Source organism: Elgaria multicarinata, chromosome 3, assembly GCF_023053635.1.
Source record: "Elgaria multicarinata webbii isolate HBS135686 ecotype San Diego chromosome 3, rElgMul1.1.pri, whole genome shotgun sequence".
NCBI lineage: Eukaryota > Metazoa > Chordata > Lepidosauria > Squamata > Anguidae > Elgaria > Elgaria multicarinata.
In genome coordinates this window covers 18,980,915-19,007,443 of record NC_086173.1, presented here as the reverse complement: position 1 = coordinate 19,007,443, position 26,529 = coordinate 18,980,915, and the positions used below count along the sequence as shown (strand labels likewise).

The 26,529-nt window shown below is 44.6% G+C and overlaps 2 protein-coding genes across 2 annotated transcripts; one reads left to right on the top strand and one right to left on the bottom strand.

Annotated features, from left to right (window-relative positions):
* Positions 1 to 3,651: 3,651 nt before the first annotated feature.
* LOC134396570 (sperm acrosome membrane-associated protein 3-like) lies at positions 3,652 to 10,456 on the bottom strand. Its single transcript, XM_063123088.1, has 4 exons — positions 10,318 to 10,456; positions 9,411 to 9,569; positions 8,513 to 8,591; positions 3,652 to 3,718 (listed from the first exon to the last, which is right to left on the bottom strand). Exons 1-4 carry the CDS (start codon positions 10,454 to 10,456, stop codon positions 3,652 to 3,654), a joined length of 444 nt encoding a protein of 147 aa, XP_062979158.1.
* Positions 10,457 to 21,226: 10,770 nt separating this feature from the next.
* Positions 21,227 to 25,863, top strand: LOC134394249 (lysozyme C-like). The gene is made up of 4 exons (XM_063119520.1): positions 21,227 to 21,365; positions 22,663 to 22,824; positions 24,372 to 24,453; positions 25,797 to 25,863. Exons 1-4 carry the CDS (start codon positions 21,227 to 21,229, stop codon positions 25,861 to 25,863), a joined length of 450 nt encoding a protein of 149 aa, XP_062975590.1.
* Positions 25,864 to 26,529: the final 666 nt, after the last annotated feature.

Here is a 26,529-nt window from a genome sequence, read left to right as displayed (position 1 = left end):
TGGGACACACAATTGTATATTGATGTGATATATTGTTTTAAAAACAATATATTTGCATAACTTTCCAATGAGAACAAGGTATATAAACATCAAATAGTTTTTGTGATTATTTGGTTTTTTCTGTTTGGTTGGAGGGTGTTCACCCCAGCTTTTTGTCAGCAGTATTTCCAACCACTGCCTCCCTTTATTTACATAGCTAGACCAGGCCTATATTACCGGATCATCTCTGCATCCAAATGACACACAGGAGATCCCTGGAGCAGGTAGACCCCTCCATTTGCCTGGGATAATCCTCAAGCCCATATCTACTCTGGCAAAACTTTGCTCAGGACTTGTCACAATCCTGTCTTGTGTCTGCTTGGAAGTCCCATTGACTAAACTGTTAGCATCTTTTATTTCAGTAGAAAGTATAGCTAGTCTGCTTGTTCATAAAAGTCCTAAATGACCTGACCTGATTCCCTCTTACATTCTAGCCAATCTTCCCTTGCCTTGCTACCCCACAGCCAGATATAACCTATGCTATCTCTGCCTAATCTTCTACTTTGCTACCGCATTGGTCCTTTTTTTTACATAAATCTGATGTTGGTGCTATGCAATGTATATATTAAACAATAAAAAATACTGACTTGAACTTGCATTTTGCATACTTTTAATCTTGTCAGTATTGTTGCAAAATGTAAATAAAAGTGATGCTACAATGAAATTACTTTTCAGTGTCTATAGTCTCCTACATGACATGAAACAAGGTTTCCTATATGAGAGGAGAAATATGTTAACCTTCAAAAACTGGGACTTGGGAAGGGTTTAACCTTGGGGTGGATTGTGCCTTTCAGACTGTAGGTGGAGATTTTTAACATTTTACATTATGAAAAAAGCTGTAGCCTTGACACAATTCTTTTATGTGCAGTGAATTTGCTAGACTTTACTCAAACAAACTTGACTTCAATGCATTTCAATGGGTTTACATTGGGTTGGGACATGAAAAGATTGGGTGGGGGTTGGTTAAATGTTTGCAATGCCTCAAAAGCCAGTTAACAAACATCCCAGCTGAATGGATCAATTTTGGCTAGTCCTGTGCCCATTGATTTCAGTACCATTACCTTCAGCGAGGTTGCTCCATTATTCATTTGGATCTTAAGGAACACATTTGCAGAGCTGCAACACCCATCAGCTTCCAACCCAGCTTAACCCAGAGGTTTGCCAGTATACCTCCCCAAAATGGTTATGCCAAGACACCTGCTTCACCAATCCCCAATTAGTAATACCCCAGTTGGGAATGGGACAATTTCATCTGGAGGGCATCATGTTCTATTCTATTGGTTCCCTGATGCCATGTGATGTCTCTTCCCATGCACACACAACACCAAGGAAATTACCTAGACACCCTGGCTGTTAAATGGTTCAGGAATCTTCAGGTAGGAGATTCTGTCCAAATGGAAGAGATGCCATGTCCCAATAAGACTTGTGATCATAACTTGGCTGTAATGGGGGTAGGCAACCTGGTGCTCTCCAGATGTTTTGGACTATAACTCATAATCCCTAACTTGGCCATGCTGTTTTACAATCCAGATGTGTACAGGCTTTTCCCTACACTTCAAATTGGAATCTACAGCCACTCCTTTTTTGTGCTTTTGAGCATCAGCTCAAAATGGGCTGTGCTAACTTTCTGGTTCATTTCTGGTTAAGCATAAACCACTGGCAAGGGCACCCATTAAAATTAGTGGGTTTCTAATGTTTCTGGGCAATCATTGTAGAGAGCTAAAGCATTTTATATCTAGATAAGCTTAGAGAGAAAATAAAACCTCCCACTTCCATTTGGAACCATTGTATAAACCAAACGCAATGCATTTAGTTTATCTTATTTGGAACTGAAAAAGTGGCAATTTCTCCAGGATAACAATCACACATTGCTTCTGGGGGTTAAAAGACTTAAAAATTGCACAGCCTTTGCGGTTTAATGACCTGAAAATGAGAACTAATTGCTCAAGGAAAAGGCAATATTCAGGTTAGAACTACTGGCAGCATCTTGAGTGAATTCCCAAGCCTGCCCAAACCATTTTGGTGCCAAGAGGCAGAAAAATTCAAATGGTGCCCCTCCTGCTCCCTCACATACTACTAAATGTGAGGTACCAACAATCTAGTCTCTTGCACCCCTTCAATTCCTGCTTCTTGACAGCTATACCTGTGATAATCCACACGTTTTCCTCCTGGCCACTACCATTCTGGGAAGCCTCCCTGAGGAGTACAATAGCTGAATCTGCTTTCTACTGAGTCAAGCCATTGATCCACCTAATATCCATGTTAGCTCATTGGTCCTGGTGGATTGGTTTCCCCAAAGAACAGCTAGCTTCACCATTCAACAATCTTCCCCAGCAATATGCAGCTGCACACTGCATAGTGCCCCCATGCAGGCTGGAAATGATGGGACTTATATTCCACCACAACTGGTTGAGGAATGTTAGATGACTATGTTGTGTTCTCAGTGCAAGGGAGGTAATTGAGGCTCAATAGGTCTGGCCATACTGGGGCACTGTCGTAGATGTGCAGGGGAACAGAGGAGCCAATTGTGAAAGGATTCACTTAAGGTAGAAAGTTTGAACACCACATCTGGAGGGCCCAGCCATCACCACTCTGGTTCCCTCCAGATGTTGGGGATCACTTCCTCTGCCCCATGGGAGAAAATAGTTTGGGGGTTTAAATCCTCTCCTCCCAGTGTGTAGTGGTCCCAATCTGAATCGGGGCTGCTTGTGCTCGCAGGCAGAAAGTAGATTTCCAGATGTTTGGGACTTCAGTTCCCAGGATTCTTGAACAGTGGCCATGTTGAAAGGGGCTCCTGGGAGTTGGTCCAAAATGTCTAGGATCTGCCCACCCCTGGACTAGAGTAAAGAAAAACCTAACCCTCAGCTACACACTACATGATCTTTGTGAGGTGTACTTTGGCTCTCAGTCTGATCCAGGCAAACAATGGAACCTTCCTTCAGAGTTCTTCAACATGCACCCCATCAATTTCAACTCATCAGCTTTCATTGATGTAATGGTTTTCAAAGTTTCCATCTTCAGAGAACACTTTCCGTGCTGACTTGCCCAATGAGGAACCATGGAACCCCAGCATGCTGCTGAGGTTTCCAGGGAATATTTTATAGGATGCACATTCAGTTCACACAAGACGCTGGCCAGATCTGTTAGGCCTCACTGTTGCCTTTGTTTGAACTGGAAGCATACTAGAACACACTCCCTTGAAGCTGTAGATTGCAGAGTGAATTTGGTAACATGGAACAAGTTGTCTTTCAACATTTTCTGCCAAACTGATCTTCAAATTGAGGAAACACTGATAAGCTTCTGAGGGACTTCTTGGAATATGCAGTTTGAAAATTGCAGGCCTCACTGATCCCAGCACACACACACAGTCACAAGAGTTGTAATACACGGCGTCTCAATCGCATCGCTTGAATAAATATTTTTATATCACAAGATTTGGTTCTCAGTGTCCAAGTTACAATCTCTCTTCTTGCTGTAAGGGCCAGCCCAGAACTTTAAACAAATGCAGGAAGGCAATGATCTAGGGGCACTCCACATTACTGTTGTCAAGCATTTCCACAAACTGCTTTCCCCTTATTTCATTTTACTTTTCTCTCTATTTCTCTCTCTTTATCAGAGGATGCATCCTTTCAACCAAACAGACATATGAAGGCCTTCACAATTTTCCTTCCAACTCATCCTGAGAAGGGAAAGAAAGAAAGAAAGAAAGAAAGAAAGAAAGAAAGAAAGAAAGAAAGAAAGAAAGAAAGAAGGAAGGAAGGAAGGAGGGAAGGAGGGAGGGAAATGAGATGGAGGGAGGGAAGAGAGAGAGAAAGAGAGAGAGAATTTCATTAGTAAACTCAGTCCAAATAAATATAGGAGACAAATTCAAAAGGGCCCATCCACCTGTACATTCTGCTAGGCAATCCCCATAGAAACAGATGAGAGCTTAACAAGAGCCCAACTTAATAACTAGTTTCTGGGGGAGGAGATGTCTCCCAGAGAAGCTACACAGCCTCAGAGATGACTACACTGAAGGTGGGATGTGGTTAGTCGAGAGATTATATAATGGAAAATTCAGCTGTAAATCTAGAGATCCTCTGAACCAGGAATAAACTCCGAAGGCTAGGATAGCTGGAAGCAGAGGACACGAAGGGAATTATGACCAGGACCAACCCAAGAAACACGGATGCCTGAGGTAAGAAATCCAACCAATGACAGCCATCCAGACGTACATTCTCATTGGATTGTGCCTCAAATGTATACATGTCAATATTGTTATGTCAGAAGTCCATTCTTTGAATGCTGCATATGAGCTTTCTTTGGCAGATGTGTATGAGCTTTGGGGAATGGTAAGGGTCAATGTGGAGTAGAGGAAAGGATGCTCCCACTATGCCATCACATCCCTCTCCCCCACTTATCCACACATTGGGGAGTCGCCATATTCATGAAAGGAGCATGCTCTATGTACGTGGCCTCTGGTCATGTGGAACTCTGATGGTGCAGGGTTCCGCATCAAGGGAGGAGACTACGCAAAGCCCTGCCTTTGAAGCTCCAGTGAACTATGCACTTTGCTGGGAGAATATGTGTGGTTTTATCCTGGTTGGGCTTTTTATATTGTATTTTGTATTTGGGTTTTTAGATTGTTGGATGTTTTATTATGTTCTTAATGGTTTTATTTTTTGTGAACCGCCCAGAGAGCTTCGGCTATTGGGCGGTATAAAAATGTAATAAATAAATAAATAAACAAACAAACAAACCTCGACCTGTTGTTCTCTTTCAGCTCAACCTGCCTCACAGGGTGGTTGTGAGGACAACGTGGGGAAACCCCATTCGTGCTGACTCGAGCTCTTTACAGGGAGGGCAGGATAAAAGTGTAATAGTGTTGGTTTTAACCTCTCAGGGCACAAATCTATACATGTTTAGACCCTGATTGGGTCATGCTGCTGGGAATTTAGGACTTGTTTCTGTCTAAACATGCATAGCATTGCGCCCTTAACCTATAAAGCCTTATAAAGTCCCAGAATGAACCTCTCCTTAAACTTTGATCAAAAACAGAGGCCTTCCTCCAAGGGAGGTTTGGGAGGCAGCAACAAGGAAGAGAGCCTTCTCAGTGCTGCCCCCTTGCCCCTGCCCCGATTATGGGATGTCCTCTTCAGTGAGGCCTGCCTAGCACCGACATTGTCATATTTTCGGCACATGGGTATTGTTGCTTTTTATACTTTTGGTGGTTTTAAATTTTGTATATCTGTTTTTAATGTTCATTGTTTTTAACTTTTGTAAACTGCCCAGAGAGCTTCGGCTATGGAACGGTATATAAATGTAATAAATAAATAAATAAATAAATAAATAAATAAATAAATAAATAAGACTCCTCTACTCACAGACATTTGACAGCATATGTTGTTGTGAGGATAAAATGGAAGAGGAGGAGGAGGAGGATTACGTGTGCCGCCTTGGGTTCCTTAGAGGAAAAAAGGCGGGATATAAATGCAATAATAAAATAAAAATAAATATGATGGACTTCTTAAATCAGTTGTTTTTTTCAGGTCTTAGTATTTTATTATTAACTGTTTTTATATGTTTTATTTATTTATTTAATTTAATGTTTTAATCCCTGTTGTAAGATGCCTTGAGTCTTTTTATGAGAAAGGTGTCTAAATAAATAAATAAATAAATAAATAAATAAATAAATAAATAAATAGATTGTTGTTGTCACCAAAAGCTTTGGCCATTAGGTTCAAATGCTGTAATTCAACCTCTGACTTGCATTGTGCTAATTCTATGGATGTATGCAGCATGGGGGTGGGGGGGAAGCAGACATCCATTAAGAATTAAGGAACAGGGTTCCCTTGAGCACATACTCAGTGTAGGGAATTGTGTTTACAACAGGAACTGAGTTTCCAGTCCTTTCGCAAAAAAAATCTGTTCCTGAGTACTCCTGTTTCATACCGCAGCCTAATTTTTAAATATACATATATATATATTCACCAATGGAGTTTCCCCATCGTGATGTCTTCATTGCTCCTAACTACTGTTTGGTGTTAGAATCTACCCAAGATATGCAAGGAAAGAGACTTTTCAGGTAGGATATGATTACAAGATCACACCCATCACAGTCTGAGTTCTGAATCAGCTGTTGTAACATTTTTGCAATTGAACTGGAAAGTTAAGATATTGTGCCAAATCAGATGGGTTTTTACATTGCAAATTGCAACACCAACAAAAAAGTAACTGTTTTGACTGCAAGAAAAATTCCAAAATCCATATTAGTGTAATACCTTTATTAAATAAAAAATATATATCTCAAAAATTGTGCAAGCTTTTGAGACCTCCAGATCTTTTCATCAGGCAAGATGTTACAAAAAGCAGGTTGTGGGAGAATAAGGGAGCCCTCCCAGCGCCCCGCTCCTTCATCTTGGGATTCTAAACATGAAGACACTGGGTTCATCTACACCAAGCAGGATATTCCAGTATGAAAGCAGTATATAAAAGGCAGGAACCACACTACTGCTTTATAGCGGTATTGAAGTGCACTGCAAGATCTGCACTACTGCTTTATAGTGGTACTGAAGTGCACTAACAACTGTTGGGGCCCATGACACATCTACCCCAAGCAGCATATAGCACTATGAAAGCAGTATATGGTATGTGTCAATGGGCCCCAACAGTTGTCAGTGCACTTCAATACCACTATAAAACAGTTGTGTGGCTCCTGCCTTTTATATACCACTTTCATACCAGTTTCATAGTGGAATATCTTGCTTGGTGTAGATCAGGGTGACCATATGAAAAGGAGGACAGTAACAGTTGTATTGAAAGGGGAATTTCAGCAGGTGTCATTTGTATATATGGAGAACCTGGTGAAATTTCGTCTTCACCACAACAGTTAAAGCTGCAGGAGCCCTGCCCTCTTTTGTATCTGGTCACCCTAGTATAGCTCCTGCAGCTTTAACTGTTGCGATGAAGAGGAAATTTCACCAGGTGCAATATGCATACAAATGGCACTGCTGATATTCCCTTTTCTATGCAACTGTTAAAGATACAGGAGCCCTGTCCTCCTTTCCATATGGTCACCCTAGTGTAGATGAGCCCACTGTGACTTCACAATCAGATTTTTTTTTGCCTTCCCCTATTACCTCCCCCACCACATGCACACCTGTTTTTTGTAACATCCTGCTTGATGGGGGTCTGAAGTTCTCAAAAGCTTGCACAATCTTTTGTGATCACTAATAATTACAGGTCATTTATATTTTTGTTATTATAGATCTACATACCTGAAGAGTTTGATACCATTACTAGCACTGAGAAACTGCGGGATTTTTATTGCGTTTGCTTTTATCGAATACCAATATATGGATGATTTATCTAGGGTGTTGCTGTAGGCTTAAATAAGAGTTTGTGGAAACTTCTCCAGTGACTGGGTATTCATCAGCCAGTATTGAATCTTCATTGACTTGGGTGGCCTTTCAGATCTATTTGCTATATGGGTGTACCAAATTAATTAGGGATTTTCATTTGGAGATTTTTTGGCATTGTAAAGCATGTTTTCTTCTTCTTTTTTAAAACTTTCCTATGGCATCAGACCCTTATACTGTATTTTGTATTTGTGTTTTTAACCTGTTGGTTGTTTTATTATGGTTTTAATTTTTGTGAACTGCCCAGAGAGCTTCAGCTATTGGGTGGTATAAAAATGTAATAAATAAATAAATAAATTGGTGTTTTGTTCTGTTTTAATTTAAGCGCATTATAAAAATTGTTAGTTCCAATTCTGTAGCTTACTTTAATAATTATTTCCCTTGGTTGTTGTCTCTGGTGCTTTTCACCTTCTGTCAGTCTTCATGGCACCGGGTTGGCTTGAAAACCCTGTAGTTTTCCTCCCCTGGGGTGGCATCGGGTAATCCCAATGCTGAGGAGGGAGCGCAGAGGGTTTGGGTGGCCATCCAGGGACCGGAACCGCTCCCCCCCTCTTCCTGGTGGAAGGCAACCCATTGCAGGTCGCCTTCCACCAGGCACTGCCCAGCCACGCCTCCACTACGACTCCAGAGCAAGACCTTGGGGCTGTCTTGTCACCGTCTTGTGCGTTCTCGCCTTGCTCCACAGGAAAAGGTGTCAGGGCAAGTCCCCGACTTTTTTTCTCTGCAGCTTCAGCGGAAAGCCCCAGGGTGGGTGTGCAATTGCAGCGTCGTCATATAATTGGCACTGTGCTACCGCGCACCCACCCTGGGGTTTTCTGAGCGTTTAGACAGTTCCTGGGTTACTATCCATCTTTAGGGACAATCTGCTTCTGGCTGCCAAATGTCCAGAACAGTGGTGGTGGTGGTGGGTACTAAATACAGAAGTTGGATATCCCCACCATGCCCTGCTAGCAAATTTCCTTGTGGCATCTGAGCTTTTCCCAGCATGCCATCACGTTCCTTCGGGTGCAGGGGCTTAGCAATCACCAAATTACATCACCATTCCCATGTCCCATACCCCCTACAGATCCCTTTACCAGGCCCCCAGGCCTCTGTATCCTTGCACAATCCTCATGGCACAGACGATATCGTCGTTGATGTTACTGGTCAGCAAATCTGTGAGGACAGAGAAAAACAGGGCATGAGGGGCTGTGCCAATGCCCTCGACTCCGATTGCTGCAGAGGTCACTCACAAGTTTAGCCTGAGCTTCCGCCTCGTCCCTTCCTATCCGGAGGAGAACATGCTTACCAAACCCTTTGACCTGGGCCAGATCTACACCTTGTGTCAAACCATTGCAAATGTGGGATAAAAAGCAGGAAATCCCACTATGAAAGCAGTATATGGAAGATGGATTGTGCCCCCCAACAGGTATCACCACACTTCAATACTGCTATAAAGCAGTAGTGCAGATCTAGCCCAGATCTCCGTGGATCAGCACACCTTCTGACTACAGCGTGAGCCACAGTATGCTGGATGGTGACGTGAGAATTTCATTGAGTCCAAAATGCCCACTTACATAGGAGGCTGCCCATTGCTCCTCAGCAGGATTTACTGCTCGGACCTTGCCTCCTTCCAGCCATCTCCTGATGGAGTGGGGGAGAGATAATTCTGCTGTGTCTCTGCATTGAGTGCGCTTGAATTATTCAAACTCAGCAGTAGCCACCCTCACGGTAGGCTGCCAGTGTGTCTCTGCAGAGGTGACTAAACTTCCATTCGGAAGGTGTGCTCAGATTAGTGACTCATACAGAAGCACAGGGTGTGTGCGTGACTCCACGGGGTAGATAACTCTTGCACTTGCACACGGAAAGTAAAGGCAGAGCTAGACTGTACAGTAGGAGCCACTATTGTTATCTAGTCTATATTTCATATGACTGCAGTGTAGTGCCCTCTGGTGTCATGACATAGAACTGAAGCCAACCCACTTCAAAGCTCACCACTGCAATGGATTCTGCAGATGTTCAGTGTGAAGTGTTTGTAATCTTCACACCAAAGGCGGCTGTTGATCTGGAAGATGCCGTTGCTGGTGCTGCCGTCTGCTTCATGGTCCACCACTGACGTGTCAAAGTGGCTCTCGTAGAAAGCCAGGCAGACCCCTGTAATGTGGAGAGGGAGAAGGATCCAGGAATTCTGCACCAAGATGAGGCCAAATTCTGCTTCAGGAAAAGCTGGAGCATTTCCTTTCCTGCTTTCATGTACATAACCTCTAGGTGGCACTATGATATAGCAGAAAAGGGCAAATACACAACTGGAAATAGCATTTTCTTTCATTTTCACAATTAAATGTGAAAAATTAATTGCTCTAAAAAAACCTCACCAAAAGTGCTGTTTACAAATAAAGGGTCATGACTTCATCTAGAGAACCCATAAACAACTATGAATAGGGAATGATGAGCGTTCAACAAATACCTCATGTAGAAACATTCAAAAACTCCATTCCTAGATTAAGGATGAGGAACCAGTAGCCTTCCAGATGTTGGACTACAACTTCGATCTTCCCTGACTCTTGGTGATGCTGGCTGAGGCTGATGGGATTTGGAGTCCAGGAACATCTGGAGGGCCGCAAGGTCCCCCATCTCTAGCCTAGACATTTCCAAGTCCATCTTCACAGTCATAAGAAACACACCTTTTTCTTTTCAAGGTTAAAGTTCACAAGTTTGGACCACTAAATTCCATGTGGTATTTCTGTGCTCATACATGGTTGTGGTACACACAGTCCTACTTCTACAACTGCTTCATCCCAATACCCAGATCCTGCACACAAGAGACAGAGAGTCGTGTTCCACACACAAGGAGTGACTGCACGAAGGGCAGGAGAATGGAGAGAAGGTGTAAGGCACTCACAGTTTCCCAAGGAGTACCCATGGTACCCGTCCAGGCCAGCCTTCTTGAACACCTGGGCCAGCTCACAGCGTCCAAAGATCTTCCCCACCACCCTGGAAAGAAGGCACATGAGGAGAGGCAGCAGCACAGAAAACTTCATTCCTAAAACAAAAAAAATGGCAAGGGACACGATGGCAGGTGAACGGCATCAGGCGGGGTGGAGATGGAAGGTTCCAAGATGGCCTAGGGGGAAAGAGAGAAGTATTGTAAGATCCTTTCATGGAGCTTCTTCAGATGAGCGTTTAATAGCCCGCTTGTGAATGGCCAATCACAGATGTTCATGGGTCATTTTGACGACACAGTGATCCTCCTGTGTGTCTCCTGCTCCTTCTGCTCTTTTTTCCATCTCAAAATAAGACCCTGAAAACCCGACTTTTCTGAGCTATGGCACTGTTTGCCATGTGCAGGAGAAGTTGCGCTATAAAACCCTCACTAGAGGGAACTGTCCTACTAAACTGAATGGGCCATGTGGTTGCTGCTTTCTTACCTATGTGATTCTGCTCATCCCTATTGCAGAAGAGAACCAGGAAGTGGAACAACGGTAAGGAAATGTGATTTCCTGTCTGTCTAAAAATCCTTGTGGTGACAGCCAGGGGTGTTATCCAACAGCCAGGTCATTTCATTTCATCCTCTCCCCGCTGCTTGAGGAGCAGAGGTGGGGTTAATTTGGCCTGACTGATGTGGCTTTTCCCACAACACAAGTATTTCCCCCACATAAACCACACCACACTGACTTTTCAATACATGTCCTCAAATGAAAATCAGCCCTGGAAAGTAATATTCAAAACTTTGTTGAATGCAAACATGTGCTTATTAGGCTTATATCCTACACTTCCCTCTTATTTATTTCAATTTATTTTTCAGAAATTCCAGAGGTTTATATGGGGCTCCAAACCATCTCCTATCAGTCCAACATCTGGAAGGCCACATGTTTCCCATCCCTGTGCTATAGGTTAGTCAGAGATCATGTAGTCCCCAGTCTTATCCCAAATTCAAAGATGGTGGTTGTTCTTCCTATACTTGCCCAAATACAGAACATGAAGGGCAGATATCAAAGGTGGCAAAGACTTTGACCAGTGACCAAAACCCTTGGAAAAGGACCATGCCATACAACCACATCTGTGCAGCAGTCTCCAGTGATCAACATAGGTGATGATGTCATTAGTTTGCAACCAAGCTGATCACCAGAAGCCACTGCAGAGGCTTGGCAATGGAGCACACTGCCTTCTTCTGAGTGCTTGGCTACTGGTAAGAGGAACCGCGTCCCCCTGCCCCTCTTGGCTAACACAGTGGCTAAAAGCTAAGGGAGGGCTCTCACTCCTTACTGGCAACCAAGGAGAAGGATTAGGCCATGACAGTTTGTGCAGTAGCCTCCAGCCACCAGAATGGCCATGAATGATGACATCATCAAGCCAAGCTGGTCACTGAAGGCCACTGGTCAGGTATATCAGCACAGCCTAAACCTTCCTCTTCATCTCTGGTAAGGAGCAAGAGACCCACTTCCAGTGGCTGCCAACTAGATTGAAGTAGCAGTGTTAAATGCCAAAGATGATATTCTTTCTTTGGCTCTTTCTACACCTCCCAGCATTCCAGGAGGAAGTGGAGAGGCGTGCATCGTCCTGGGAGGAAGCAGGGACATTGCAGGTGCTGGCTTGTTTGTTTTTAAGCAGCAGGGCTGGTCGCACAGGAGCGAGGCCCCGCTCCATCAAAAACATACGATTTTTAAAAAAAATTCCCCTGAAATCGCAGCCCTTACCTCCCACCACCACCATCCCATGGATGGCGAAACTGTAGCCCACCTCTTCCCTGATGGGCACGGAGCAGGTAAGTGGGTACCAGGTGGGATGGTCCCGGGACTGCTGGAAGAATCGGGTTTTCCAAGGGTTTCTTTATCCCAGGGTAAACCCGTGCCCGTCCCCCGTTGCCCCTGGGAGTTCCTGCACATCATTTGGATGCACAGTGAGCACCCAGGGACAACCCCAGGGGAAAAGGGTGGTCCATCCAACCTTCTGGGCAATGATCTAATCCATGCACCCCATAGCATCATCACTGATGTAGGATTATAGGTATTCCCGTGCTACATGAGATCTTGTAGACCTGGCCTTAGCTATTCTGCCAACTTAATCCAAAAAGGTGGAGGTGTCCCCCCTCCTTCGAAATTCAAGAAAGGCAAATATAAGTACCAGCAATTCAAAATTCCCCACACCAGCTGTGTCCAAATGGCTGTCACTGCAGAGTTTGGGCCACCAATTTTAATTCACATAGAAATGAAATGTGTCTTGACACCTCAGAAGTTTGGAAAACACTGTACAGGACAGCACTTTCCTTGTAGGGTTTGGGCATGCACTTTACCTCACCATTCCAGCCCCTTATATGAAAAGGAGGACATGGCTCTTGTATCTTTAACAGTTGCATTGAAAAGGGAATTTCAGCAGGTGTCATTTGTATATATGGGGAACCTGGGGAAATTTCCTCTTCATCACAGCAGTTAAAGCTGCAGGTGCCCTGTCCTCTTATAAATCTGGTCACTCTAGTATAGCTCCTGCAGCTTTAACCATTGTGATGAAGAGGGAATTTCACCAGGTTCTCCATATATACAAATGACACCGGCTGAAATTCCCTTTTCTATGAAACTGTTAAAGATACAGGAGACCTGTCCTCCTTTTCATATGGTCACCCTATAAAAACGCTAGCCGCCACTTCCCACAGGAATCTAGCTCCATGCACCTGTTCTGCTCTGTTTATCCCTGAAGACCACATATCCATCCCAAAGCAGTGGATGAGGCCTACATCTCAAGATTCCACACCCAGCCTGACTCCTCTACCACCCTCCTCTAGATCCACTTACTGAACAAGCACTTAAAGAGGAGCACTTGGATCCTTCTGGGGTTGGAGGCAGAGGCTGCCAAGACACAGGTGCTTCTGGAATCCATCAGGGTTCCTGTGACATCATAGTGACTTGACTTCTAGAACATTCCCTGTTCCTGCCCCAGCCCCTTGCTGTGACCCACATCCTCCAGGGTGTGTACAGCATAGCACCCTCTCCTGATCTCATTCCATTCCAAGCAGTGCTGCTGCAGGTCCTTGAAGAATACAGATGTGTTGCTATGTACATTGCGCATATAGCTCTGTCCTCTCCAATCTGGTGTCCCTGCTGAGGAAGGACTGGTCATGTGATCTATTGGGCGGCATCCCAGTGGGCTCCAAAGCTGAGTCAGGAGGAGGATAAGCGCCGTGTAATAAGAGATTCCATATATTAATTTTGACAGGCCTCCTTTCTTGATTTGGATATTGTATAAGTGAATGACAAAGAATAGTTCCTTCTTCTGAAAAGTATCCAGCCTTAATTCTCTTTCTTTGGTGGATCTTTTGCTTCTCTCTATTGGATTAAAACAGCCTTCCCCAACTTGATACTGTCCAGATGTGTTCAGACTTCAGCCTCCTTCCTCCCCAATCATCATGAATTTGAACCAGAAGTGTGTGTGGGACTCTATGGATTTAGCTGTGAACCTCATTAAGCAGTTTGCCTTCTTCACAGTTTGCCTTGTTCGCAGCGGCTGCATACTGGATTGATATTTTTATTGAGCTGTCCACCACAACCCCAAGATCTCTTTCTTGTTCGGTCACCACCAGCTCAGATCCCATCAGGTTATACTTGAAGTTGGGGTTTTTTGCCTCAATGTGCATCACCTTACAGTTGCTTACATTGAACCGCATCTGCCATTTTGGATTCCCACTCTCCCAGCTTGGGAGCAGTTTGAATGGTGTTGTCTGATTGGTTGGTTGATTTGAATGGAGAGAGAGAGAGAGTAGGGGGGAGTGAGAGGACAGTTGGGCAGTTAGTTAAAGTTAGAGTTAGAAGAGTCAGTCAGGGTTAGGGAGTTAGTAGGAGTGAATGAGGTTTGGTAGAGGCTTGTTTCAAAATAGTGTTAGTTAAGTGGGGTTATAGGATTTGGAGGTGGTATTCCCTGGGAGGGTGAGGAAGGTAGATGTTTGCAGATAAAGTGCGATAATCTTAAAGTGTCATTTAAAATCTTTTTCTATATGAATAAACTATTCTTATTTTGTTTAACAACCATGTCAGCTCAGTCATAAGTGTTACTTCAAGTGGACAATACACACGCACCCTCACACACAAAGGTTTATTATTCCCTCATTCTTTTAGAAGATAAAGAATAGGGTGGTGGCAGCGAAGGAGAGGTTTAATAATAGATGTCACAGAGGCTGGTGACACCACAGGGACAAGTCAAATGTGACTGTGTTGCACTGCCTGGGCAGTTTCCCACTTAAGTATATATATTGAATCTGATAGCACTGTGATCACTATTACTGATTGGTTCAACAATATTTACATCTCGTATTAGGCCCTGGGCAGCACCATTTAGGATTAAGTCCAGGGTCACCTCCTCTCTGGCCGTTCCATGACCAATTGTTCTAGGGGAGTCATTTAGGACATCAAAAAATTTAACCTCTTTGTCATGACTGGAATATGCATTTATCGAGTCAATGTAAGGATAATTGAAGTCACCCATTATTACAACATTTCCTTGTTTGGAGGCCCCCCTGATTTCATTTTCCATCTCAAGGTCACCTTGAGCATTCTGGTCTTGGGGATGATAGCATGGTCCTACCACTAAATTAGTTTTGGGGCCCTGTATTGTCACCCACAGCACTTCTGTGGAAGAGACTTCCCTACTCAGCTCACTGGGACTACTCTCCTGTGAATAAATTGTGTCGCTGCTTAAATGTTTTTAATGTCCTTGGGTTGTTAAAAAATCGTGTTAAGGTTTCATTGTTTTAAATTGCTGCATACCATCTTGATAGCTGTTTAGCATATAAGGCTATACATGTCAATAATGAAGAAATAATGAACATGCGGGGGATTAGGCTGCGACATAACAAAAGGAAATATAAGAATCGGTTTAATATGAGACAAACAGAGAAGAAGGAACAGTTTGCTTTCAAGGTACACCCACCTGTATGTGAAATGCCTTGTTTTGGTGTGGATGGGAATGGACCAACCAATGTTCAGCACATTGAACTCTCATTGATTTCAGTGGGAGAGCTAAATCAACAAGATTAAAGTGTTTGACTTGGCTGGGTTGTGCCAATTAATATTGAGCAATTGAGACCTGTATTTGAGGGGTCGGGGGAATGCAAGGTTGTACACACTGGCCTCCTTCCCAGCTGTTAAGGGCCTCCTTATTACATATTAGCTTGTGCTGCAGACCCCAGGCAAAAAACCCCAACAACTTCAAGTATAACTTGCTGCAATCTGAGCTGGCAATGGACCGAACAAGAAAGAGATCTTGGGATAGTGGTGGACAGCTCGATGAAAATGTCCACCCAGTGTGCGGCTGCTGTAAAGAAAGAAAGCTCCGTGCTAGGCATTATTAGAAAAGGACTTGAGAATAAAACTGCCAGTATCATACTGCCCTTATACAAATCTATGGTGCAAACACATGGAGGGCTCATCTACACCAAGCAGGATATTCCACTATGAAAGTGGTATATAAAAGGCAGGAGCCACACTACTGCTTTGTAGTGGTATTGAAGTGCACTGACAATTGTTGGGGGCCATAAGACACATACCATTTACCACTTTCATACTGCTTTCATAGTGCTATATCCTGCTTGGTGTAGATGTGCCATGGGCCCCAACAATTCTCAGCGCACTTCAGTACCACCATAAAGCGGTAGTGTAGATCCTGCAGTGCACTTCAATAACACTACAAAGCAGTGGTGTGGCTCCTGCCTTTTATATACCACTTTCATAGTGGAATATCCTGCTTGGTGTAGATGAGCCCTTAGAATACTGCAGTCACCACACCTAAAAAAAGATATGATAGAACTGCAAAAGATACAGAAAAGGGCAACTAAAATGATTAAGGGGCTGGAGCTTCTCCCCTGTGAGGGAAGGTTATATCAACTGGGATTATTTAGCATGGAAAAGAGGAGGCTAAGGGGAGACATGATAGGGGTGTACAAAATTATGCATGGTATGGAGAATGTGGATAGGGAGACATTTTTCTCCCTCTCTCAAAATACTAAAACTTGGGGTCATCCTATGAAGCTGATTGGTGGGAGATCCAGGACAAAGAAAAGGAAGTAATACTGAATAGTTAAATAGCGCATAGTTAAATTATGGAATTCACTACCACAAGATATAGTGATGGCCACCAATTTGGATGGCTTTAAAAGGGGTTGGGGTTGGATAAATTCCTGGAGAAAGCTATCAATGGCTACTAGCCCTGATGGTTATGTGCTACCTCCAGTATCTGAGGCAGTAAGTCTGTGTGCACCAGTTGCTGGGGAACATGGGTGGGAGGTGCTGTTGCATCGTGTCCTGCTTGTGGGTCCCTGGCCGATGGCTGGTTGGCCACTGTGTGAACAGAGTGCTGGACTAGTTGGACCCTCGGTCTGATCCAGCGTGGCACTTCTTATGTTCTTAAGTAATGCCTTCGCAAATAGCCATGTGCTAGATTTTCCATTAGATTTAGAATAACAAGGAAGAATGACTGGGAATGTCCTCCTCCTCTTTACTCTAGGTTCAAAAGCTGGGAGATTAGATAAAATCATATTTTATCTAATCATATTAGATGAAAAGTGATTTTCCAGAGGTTCGCATGTTCTTATTGAGGTCAAACCAATCTCTGTTTCAAAGCAATAACAGATATCCTCTGTGCTTCTCCCCAGCAGCAGCAACCAGCCAGCCATAGCTAATTTTGTCATTACACAAAATAAACCTCAGAGGTCTACTGTTCATGCATGCATTCACAATCCACTCTGCTGCAACACCATCTCTCCTTTTCAGTTAATGCCAGGGGAGCTGTAGAATTTCTGAATCATTGCCTGGGTGTAGTCCAGGCTAGCAAGCCAAAACTCAGTTCAGAGAAGACAGAGGTATTGATGGTCAGTAAACAAACTGATCCAGAATTAGGAGTATAACCTGTCCTAGATGTGTTGGCACTCCTTCTAAAAGATCAGGATTGCATTTTGGGGGTGCTCTTTGCTTCTGGATGTCCAGATGCTGGCTGTGGCCAAGAATGCCTTTGCTCAGCTATGGCTGTGCACCATCCTGGAGAAGATGGATCTGGCCACTTGAAGAGTGTTCAGGAACTGCAGGAACTGCAAGGTTGACACAATGGCCAGGATGCTTTCCGATGTGTGCTTTTCAGACCGTATTAATTACATCAATTGAATTGGCTTCCAATTCATTTCTAGGATTGGTTCAAGGTGCCAGCTCTTATCTCTAAAGCCCTAAATGATTTAGGACAAGTACTGTATATGGCAAAGTCAACTTCTTCCTATATGAACTGCTCAATAAGTGCTTCTGCTAGAGAGAGCTGGGTCACTATAAATCAGGTTTGGGGCAAGTCAAGTGTTACAGGAATAGGACAGCACCATGGAGAGCTCCAAGTGGGGCTGAGGCTGGAAGCTGGACGAGCTTCTCTACATGTTGCTCCAACTAGCAACAGCTTGTGGAAGACCCTTAAGTAGGAGCTTTAGGATGGTTAGCCCTACCTTCACACCGACTAAGGCCTTTTCTCTTAAAATGCCCTGGTCTGTCTTAAGCCTTAGCTAGACATGGCGAAATCCCGGGGTGATCCCCGGGATCATCCCTGTGTGTCCACATGACGCAGAGGGGATCCCAGGATCAGGGAGGGATGATCCCTCCGTTGCCCCAGGATCTCGCCCTACACTTTAGGCCATCTTTTTCTGTGGTCTCGGGCTGAGCCCGAGACTGCGGAATGTGTGTGCGGGCATCACGGTTTGTTCCGGTTCCTCGTGGTTACTCAGGACCCAGCCAGGACCTGCACATAGGGCGCAGAGCTCCTCAGGAGCACTGCGCCCATCGAGGGTGGGGTGGGGGAGCAGGGGAACACCTACCTTTTGTGCATGAACGCTCATGCGCTGCTACTTCTTTAAAAAAAATGGCGGGCGCAATACCTCTCCCTCTGAGGTCATTGCACGCCATGTGTGTACGGAGGGGGAGATCTCACGATAAAAATATCACTAGATCTTCACCCCTCCGTCCTGCTAGACCAGTAGGTCTAGCTAAGGCCTCAGTTGCCTTAGGCTGCGATAATATATGAGTGGCTGTGGTGTGCTGATGTCCTCATGACTGAAGTCCTCAGAGAACGAGACTGGCAATGCAACCTCCTCTCTGAATACAGGGGGGCAGGTCCCTGGGATCTTCCTGAGGAACTGGATCCTGAGTAGAAAGAAGCCTCAGAATGCCCTTTTGTGGAGCTTCTTCTTCTGAGGATAAGGGGTCAGGCTCCCCTGAGGACGAGGGTTTGTTGTCTTCATGACTGGAATCCTTGTCCTTGTCCAGGACGTGAAGTTCAATTAGAATATTGAAGTTTTAATTGCTTCACCCTCTTTGTTTTTAATGTTTGCATAATGTTTTAAATTGCTTAATTATATTGTTTTATTGTATTGTATACCCCTTGGGGGGGGGGGCTTGTTTAGGGCAGAAAACAGTCTGGAAATGCCCTTTAACAAACCCCTACTGCTGATGTAGCTCAAATGTTCCTTCTAGAGTATCTAGTAGGCTAGCTGGATGCCTGAAGAGCTAGATCTATTTTATTTCATTTTATTGTTTCCCAACACACAGCTAAAATCTAAGCTCCTTTGACTGGCCAGTCTTTTTATCATTTAAGTGTAGGGTCATTTCGAAGGTGGATTCAGTGCGTAACTATTTTTTATTTACTTATTGGCTAGATCACTGACATTAGAAATGGAGGATGTCGCAACAATGGGAAAAACAACAGTCAGTATCTCTAAGGGGGCAGCTTTTACTGAACTCAGATACCTGTAAAAGTGAGGGTTTGCTCAGTCTATGTCATCTTCCTAGTAACAGCTAACCAGGAGGTCAAGAGCTTCGGCTATGGGGCAGTGTAGAAATGAAATAATAATAATAATAGTAATAATAATAATAATAATAATAATAATAATAATAATAATAATAATAATAAATATTCTCTCTGCAATGAACTCTGCATATGCTCTGAAACCTAATACTCAAGTAGGCGATATGTAAGTAGCTCAGGTAGACTGATTTGTATTGGCTGCTTTGTTTTGAAAGGGAATTCTTCACTAAAAAGCAAGCCCATGTAAAGGACTGCACACAGCTGCAGAACCACCTTTTGTATTCTTAGGATTTTCACAAGGTCCTTGTTAAGTTCTGTGTTTGGGGGTTTGGGGCAAGAAAATCTAAAGTGCTCTTCTTTTTATGTTTTCCTAGAGGTGGGCTAAACAGAGGGGTTCTTGGCAGAATGGCTTAGAACTCTCCATGCAGCTGGGCAGGCCAGGGTGTGTAAAGGGATTCTACCTGACTGGTGGCAGCCTATCAGGGGTTCATTTTGGGGAGAACCCTTGTAAAGGAAGGGTTTATCAGTAGGGGAAATCATCTCCCCACCCAATTCATAACATGCACTCAATAAATAAATAAATAAACCACTCCATTTCATAGGAAGAGTTCTGTGCAACTATCTGGGACAAGGCAGAGGAGGAGGAAGAAAAGCTACTGCATGGGTCACCCCTAGAGTAAAGCACATGTGTGCCAGATGCCCACGGGTTTTTTTTTGCTGTGCTAAGCAAATGAACATTTTGCCCTCCCCACCCTGTCTTGTGCTTATCATGTGCAGATAAAGCACAACCATAGCAAACAAAATGATCAAGACTTGACTAGGATAGGACAGTCTGTTTTTCATTTTTAGTACTTGTCACTTCTTTACATCCACCCCACTGCCCCTGCCTTGCAACTTTCTTGGGCAGCAGCTGGTGGGAGAGAATCCCAATCTCTTGGTCATGTTCCCCAGAATACAAGGGGTATAACCCACATGAGAAGCTGCTAAGCGTCCTGCATGCTTCTTCCCAAAGCAGAGGTGCAGAACCTCTTCCCGCCCGAGGGCCAAGTTCCAATTCGGAGAAGCTTTCAGGGACCACATTCCAGTTGAGGGCCAGGTTGAAGGCCAACGGGGTAGGGCTAAAAAACAAAAAGTTACCAGCATATTTTAGCTCAAAGCTAGCATGACCATATGGAAAGGAGGACAGAGCTCCTGCGTCTTTACCGGTTGCATAGAAAAGAGAATTTCAGCAGGTACCATTCGTATGCATGCAGCACCCGGTGAAATTTCTTCTTCATCACAACAGTTGAAGCTACAGGAGCTATACTAGGGTGACCAGATACAAAAGAGGGCAGGGCTCCTGCAGCTTTAACTGTTGTAATAAAGAGGGAATTTCACCAGATGCTGCATGCATACAAATGACACCTGCTGAAATTCCCTTTGCTATGCAACTGTTAAAGATACAGGAGCCCTGTCCTCCTTTCCATATGGTCATTCTGCTTAAAGCTCTTACTGCCAGTAAAGGACTGGGACCCCAGGTGGGCTTGCCCCAGTGCAGGCAGTGGTTTATTTTTTTATTTTTATTTTTATTTATTTATTTATTAAATTTATATACTGCCCCATAGCCGAAGCTCTCTGGGCGGTTTACAAAAGTTAAAAACAATGAACATTAAAAACAAATATACAAAAATTTAAAAGCATATCTGGGGTCAGTTAAAAACTCAGCATATGTGGTTCTCTCTTCTTCCAAGCTATTGCAATAGCTGAGGCAGGTGCCCCTGAGATTTTGTCAGCTGATAGTGTTGTATCAATTCCAGTATGGTTATTTAGAACCCGGAGCCAGGGAATGGTATCTAAGAGTCCTGACCTCTTCTCTCTCCGATAGCTAAGCAAGGGCAGCCTTAGCCTTCCAAAGGATCTCTCAAAGTCACATTGAGCTTGGCTGCTTTCCAAAGGTGCACCACGGAGATTCTATAAAAGCAGGCATGATAGCTTGGCCGCCTTGCACTAGCAAGATGAAGGCTCTCTGTCTGCTGGCTCTCCTCGCCTGCGTCCTTACCACAGGACAAGGCAAGATCTTCAGCCGCTGTGAACTGGCGCGGAGCCTCCAGCAACTGGGGTTAAACGGCTACGCTGGCTACAGCCTGGCTAACTGTGAGTCCACTGGGTGAAATTGGCTAGGCAAGCATTGTGAAAACGGCAGGCACTCCATGGGAGGGGGAAAGATTGTGCACTGTATTTGGGGGAATTTGGAGCCTTTCTACACAAGGCTTTTATTGTACACTAGTGATGCTTCATTCATATTAATTTGTGGTCCTTTACACAGTGTTGTCATCCTCCAGAGCCTCTCCTCTGCTTTACAACCGTTATCGCACTTTCCCCCCTCATAGTATTTTTCTCAGTGCTTTATAGAAAACGCAGATATTTGCACGTTTCCGCTATACAACCACACCACCCAGTGGTTAAGTAATGTAGCACATAGAAAGGCAGAGAAAAAAAGAAAAAACCTGGGAGGAGGGGGAGTACATGTAAAGGAGCCAATCTTAATCCCCCACCCCAACAATCCAGAAGCAGAAGCCTCAGTAAAGGTGCAGGTTGAAAGCCTTATGTAGGAAAGCCCTTGATTTTCTGTGTCCATCCGCCCATGAATCTAGTCGTAATTATGGAGACAGGGGTGTGTGTGTGTTTACTTCTGGGTACATTACACATATACAGGGTTGCACTGGGATGACATATTTATTATTTATTTATTATTGCATTTATATCCCGCCTTTTTTTCCTCCAATGAACCCAAGGTGGCATACATAATCCTCCTCCTCTCCATTTTATCCTCATAACAACAACCCTGTGAGGTAGGTTGGGTTGAGAGTTTGTGACTGGCCCAAAGTCACCCAGTGGGTTTCCATGGCTGAGTGGGGACTAGAACCCAGATCTTCTGACTCCCAGTCCAACACTCTAACCACTACACCACACTGGCCAGCCTTCCCCAATGTGGTGCTCTCCAGATGTGTTGGACTACAATGCCCAGACCACTTGCAGTCTCCAGATGTGGCCCCCATATTAAGGGGTTTACACTCCTTATTTACAAGGTTCAAAGGGTGTCAAGGAATACCAATAACTCCCATGAGTCAGCCACCCTGAAAGATAACTTACTTGCAGTAAGGAAGCCGAACACTTCACAAGGTCTAGATCAGGGTCCTGAGGACAGGCGAGTAACAGATATGGCAGCAGTGCCACCTATAAAGCCACTCAGTTGGGGCCCAGCCAGTGCTGAACCAGCACCCAGTCTTGGTGTGAATCCTTCCTGGACAGGTTCCCTGCTGTCCTAAACATCTCTGACTCACTGGGTAGCTCCTGGTAGAGCAGGATTGTGAGCCATGTGGTATGGCAGGAGTAGTAGAGGTACCCTCCCCAGTATGGCTGCACTCAATCCCAATGTGCTCTGTCTCAGGGGTCTGCACGGCGTTTCACGAGAGCAGCTACAATACCGATGCCACACACTACAACAACTATGATGGAAGCACTGACTTTGGGATCTTCCAGATCAACAGCCACTACTGGTGCCAGTATGGTGATGAGCAAAGCTCTAACATCTGTGGAATTCAATGCTCCGGTGAGTCCTGGCTTCCCGTGGAGAGCTAAATGTGCATAGGGTGACCATATGGAAAGGAGGACAGAGCCCCTGTATCTTTAACAGTTGCATAGAAAAGGGCATGTCAGCAGGTGTCATTCATATGCAGGCAACACCTGGTGAAAGTCCCTCTTCATCACAACAGTTATTATTATTATTATTATTATTATTATTATTATTATTTATTTATTTATTTATATAGCACCATCAATGTACATGGTGCTGTACAGAGTAAAACAGTAAATAGCAAGACCCTGCCCCATAGGCTTACAATCTAATAAAATCATAATAAAACAATAAGGAGGGGAAGAGAATGCAAACAGGTACAGGGTAGGGTAAGCAGGCACAGGGTAGGGAAAAACTAACAGTAGAAAGTAACAGTAGAAGTTAAAGCTGTAGGAGCTCTGCTGTCTTTTGTATGTGATGTGTGTACCTTCTCAGTGCTGCTTTCCCCACAAAATTCTTCCCACCCTGAAACGTGGTGATCAGGGAGAACCTGAGCATCACCAAAACTCACCCAAGCAAATCAACCCAAGGAAAATGGTTGGATGCAAGGAAGGCCACACAACCCAACATCCAGTCTCTAGCTATTCAAATCCCTGATGTACTAGCAAGCCGTTTCTACACCACCTTGAAAATCCAGGCTGGTCACGGCCGAGTCCCTGTGCATCCAAATGACACACAGGGACTCCTGGGGACAGGGGGGATGAGCACGGGTTTTCCCAGGGATAAGTACTCCCTGCGAAAACCCGATTCCTCCCGCAGTCTTGGGATCATCCCGAGACTGCAGGAGGTGTGTGGCCGCCTGTCCCGGCTTCTTCCCTCCTGCCCGTTACTAGCGGAGGTCATCAGAGGGAAGGAGCTGGGACAGGGGGAGTCCAGGGCCATTGGGAGGGGAGCAGGGTCAGGGCTTTTTTTTGTTTTGTTTTTTACCTTATTTTTTGCTGGAGGGCAAGTGAGCTCTAGCCCCTTTTCCTTTAAAAAAAATGGCGCCTGCAACACACACGCCGTCCCACCTCCCTTCCAGGACATTGCGCAGCTGTGTAGACACAGGGCAATGATCTGGGATCGCCCCCTCTCCGGCCCTCTACACCCGTAGGTGTAGAAAGGGCAGCAGTGATGTGAGGAAGCAAAATGCCAAAAAAGGATTTTTTCCCCAGTGCTTCATTTTTGTGTGGAAAACCTCACAAGTGCATTAGTAAAGATGAACTTATGCCAATTGGAAATATAATATTAAGCAAACTGGGCAGTTTCAAAGTAGTAATTAATGTTTTTCAAGTAATTATCCGAGAAACTATGTGAGAGAATAATACATGTACTGTATTTCATCGAAAGACATCTATGTGACAGTTGAAAAGAAACTACTGAGCAGTGAGAGCAAAACGAACAGTGCCCCCAACACAACTTTAGCGGAAGAGAGTTGGACTCTGTTGAAACGGATGAGTGGTTTGTCACCCTGGAACCGCTCCTGTCATATAACGTTCCGATAGGGAACTCTCATGCTTACAACCCACCTTCTTCCCTTGCAGAACTGCTGACAGATAACCTCGGTCCATCCGTGGCTTGTGCTAAGCTTGTGGTCAGAGACTCAGCAAATGGAATGGGTGCTTGGTAAGGGGGCTTTGGGGGGCTGGGGAAGGGGAGGAGGAATGCTGTCGTGTTTCTCAAAACCTCCCGCCTTCTTGGGAGACAATAAGGAGGCCTGCTAAGTAATCCACAAAGCTTTATTCAAGCCATAAACATCTCTTCTCACCTGAAGAGAGTCTAATTTCTAGGAACTTTTCCCTAGGCAAAAACTATTCAAACTAAGCGAGACAATTGTCCTTTTAAGAAGAATGGAAAGTCCTTTCCCAAGATGAGTTAACTTCAGAGCGACTAGTTTTGAGGCAGCTTCTGACGGGATGCCAGCCGGGCTGACTTTCTCTCACCTTCCTTTAGCTCCACCCATTTTAGTCTGCAGCTAAACCCTAACCTCTCCGTGCCCTCCCCTTCGGAAGAATATTGGCTTCCCACTGACTGTGTATTCTTTCCCTTGAGCAGATAAGCTCTGGAGAGGGTTCACTCCCAGCTGGTGAAGAGCCCGTGAGAGCTTTCTCCCCCACTGGTACAGGCCGGCCTGTTTCTGGCACCGACTCCTCTACTTCAGAGTCTGACTCTGATTGATCACCTGAAACACCTTCTTCCAACCCAGGGGGAGCAGGGCTAGACATGACAGATGGGGGCTCTTACTGGCATTCCCTTATAGCAGGTGAAGGATTGCAGGGTAGACCACACATGGCCACTGTAGCATCACAAGGCAAGGCCATACGCTGAACATGTAAAATAACTAGAAATAGAAATAGGTTCACTCAAGCATTAAACGTTAATGATGACAAGCTCCTGTGAGCCCCAAGTATCTGTTCACAGAGGAAGCTTATCTGCTTTCCCTCTATGTGACTCATTTGGCCAGTTCACATGATCAAAGTAGCCCAACACAAGTTATTTAAGCCACGGTGAGCTGTGGCACATACCGGTGTATGCTGGCCAGTATTTTGCATATCCAACCAGTACCTGGGCTTTGTCGTTGCAGCAGGGGTTATGCGAGGGTTAAACAACCCTCGCATAACCTTACAACAGACCATGGTTTAAACAATGGTCATGTCCCCTCTCTCTGCATCTGTTATGATCAGTTCAGTGAGTCGTTTGCAATTCAGAGCCTGCAGAAATATTCTTCCTTAGTAGGAGCTTCCATGGTTTGAATGTTCATTAAATATATTTATATTTATATTCCATACTTCCATCTTGCAAGTGCAGCCCATAAGAATATCTATAACCTGTAAGATGAGATTCATGATTGTTCTTTTAATATGCCTATTTAGATCATGAAGTTTCAAATAGGGAGGTGATGGAACCAAACTTGTGGTAAAATGGCGTGTGTTAGACTGGGTGTTCTGATCTGATCTCTTTTTCCCCAGGGTGGCCTGGAGAAGCTACTGCCAGGGTGAGAACCTGTATCAGTACATTGAGGGATGTGACCTATAGAGAAACACCATCACCTGAAGATCTTACAAACATGGCTTCCTCTCAGTCATTACTTCATAAAATCATAGAATCATAAATCATAGAATCATAGAATAGCAGAGTTGGAAGGGGCCTACATGGCCATCGAGTCCAACTTGGCAAGGAATTGCTCTCCCCAAACCCAGAAATAAATGCAAGCAAACACAGTGGTGTTCTGTTGTGGAATGTCATTTCAGCCATTAATATAATATAATCAAGTAATACTGCAAATGTGGGAGGAGGAGGCAAGCTTGATCAAGCCCATGGAATCATAGAATAGCAGAGTTGGAAGGGGCCTACAAGGCCATCGAGTCCAACCCCCTGCTCAATGCAGGAATCCACCCTAAAGCATCCCTGACAGATGGTTGTCCAGCTGCCTCCTGAATGCCTCTAGTGTGGGAGAGCCCACAACCTCCCTAGGTAACTGATTCCACCGTTGCACTGCTCTAACAGTCAGGAAGTTTTTCCTGATGTCCAGCCGGAATCTGGCTTCCTGTAACTTGAGCCCGTTATTCCGTGTCCTGCACTCTGGGAGGATCGAGAAGAGATCCTGGCCCTCCTCTGTGTGACAACCTTTTAAGTATTTGAAGAGTGCTATCATGTCTCCCGTCAATCTTCTCTTCTCCAGGCTAAACCTGCCCAGTTGTT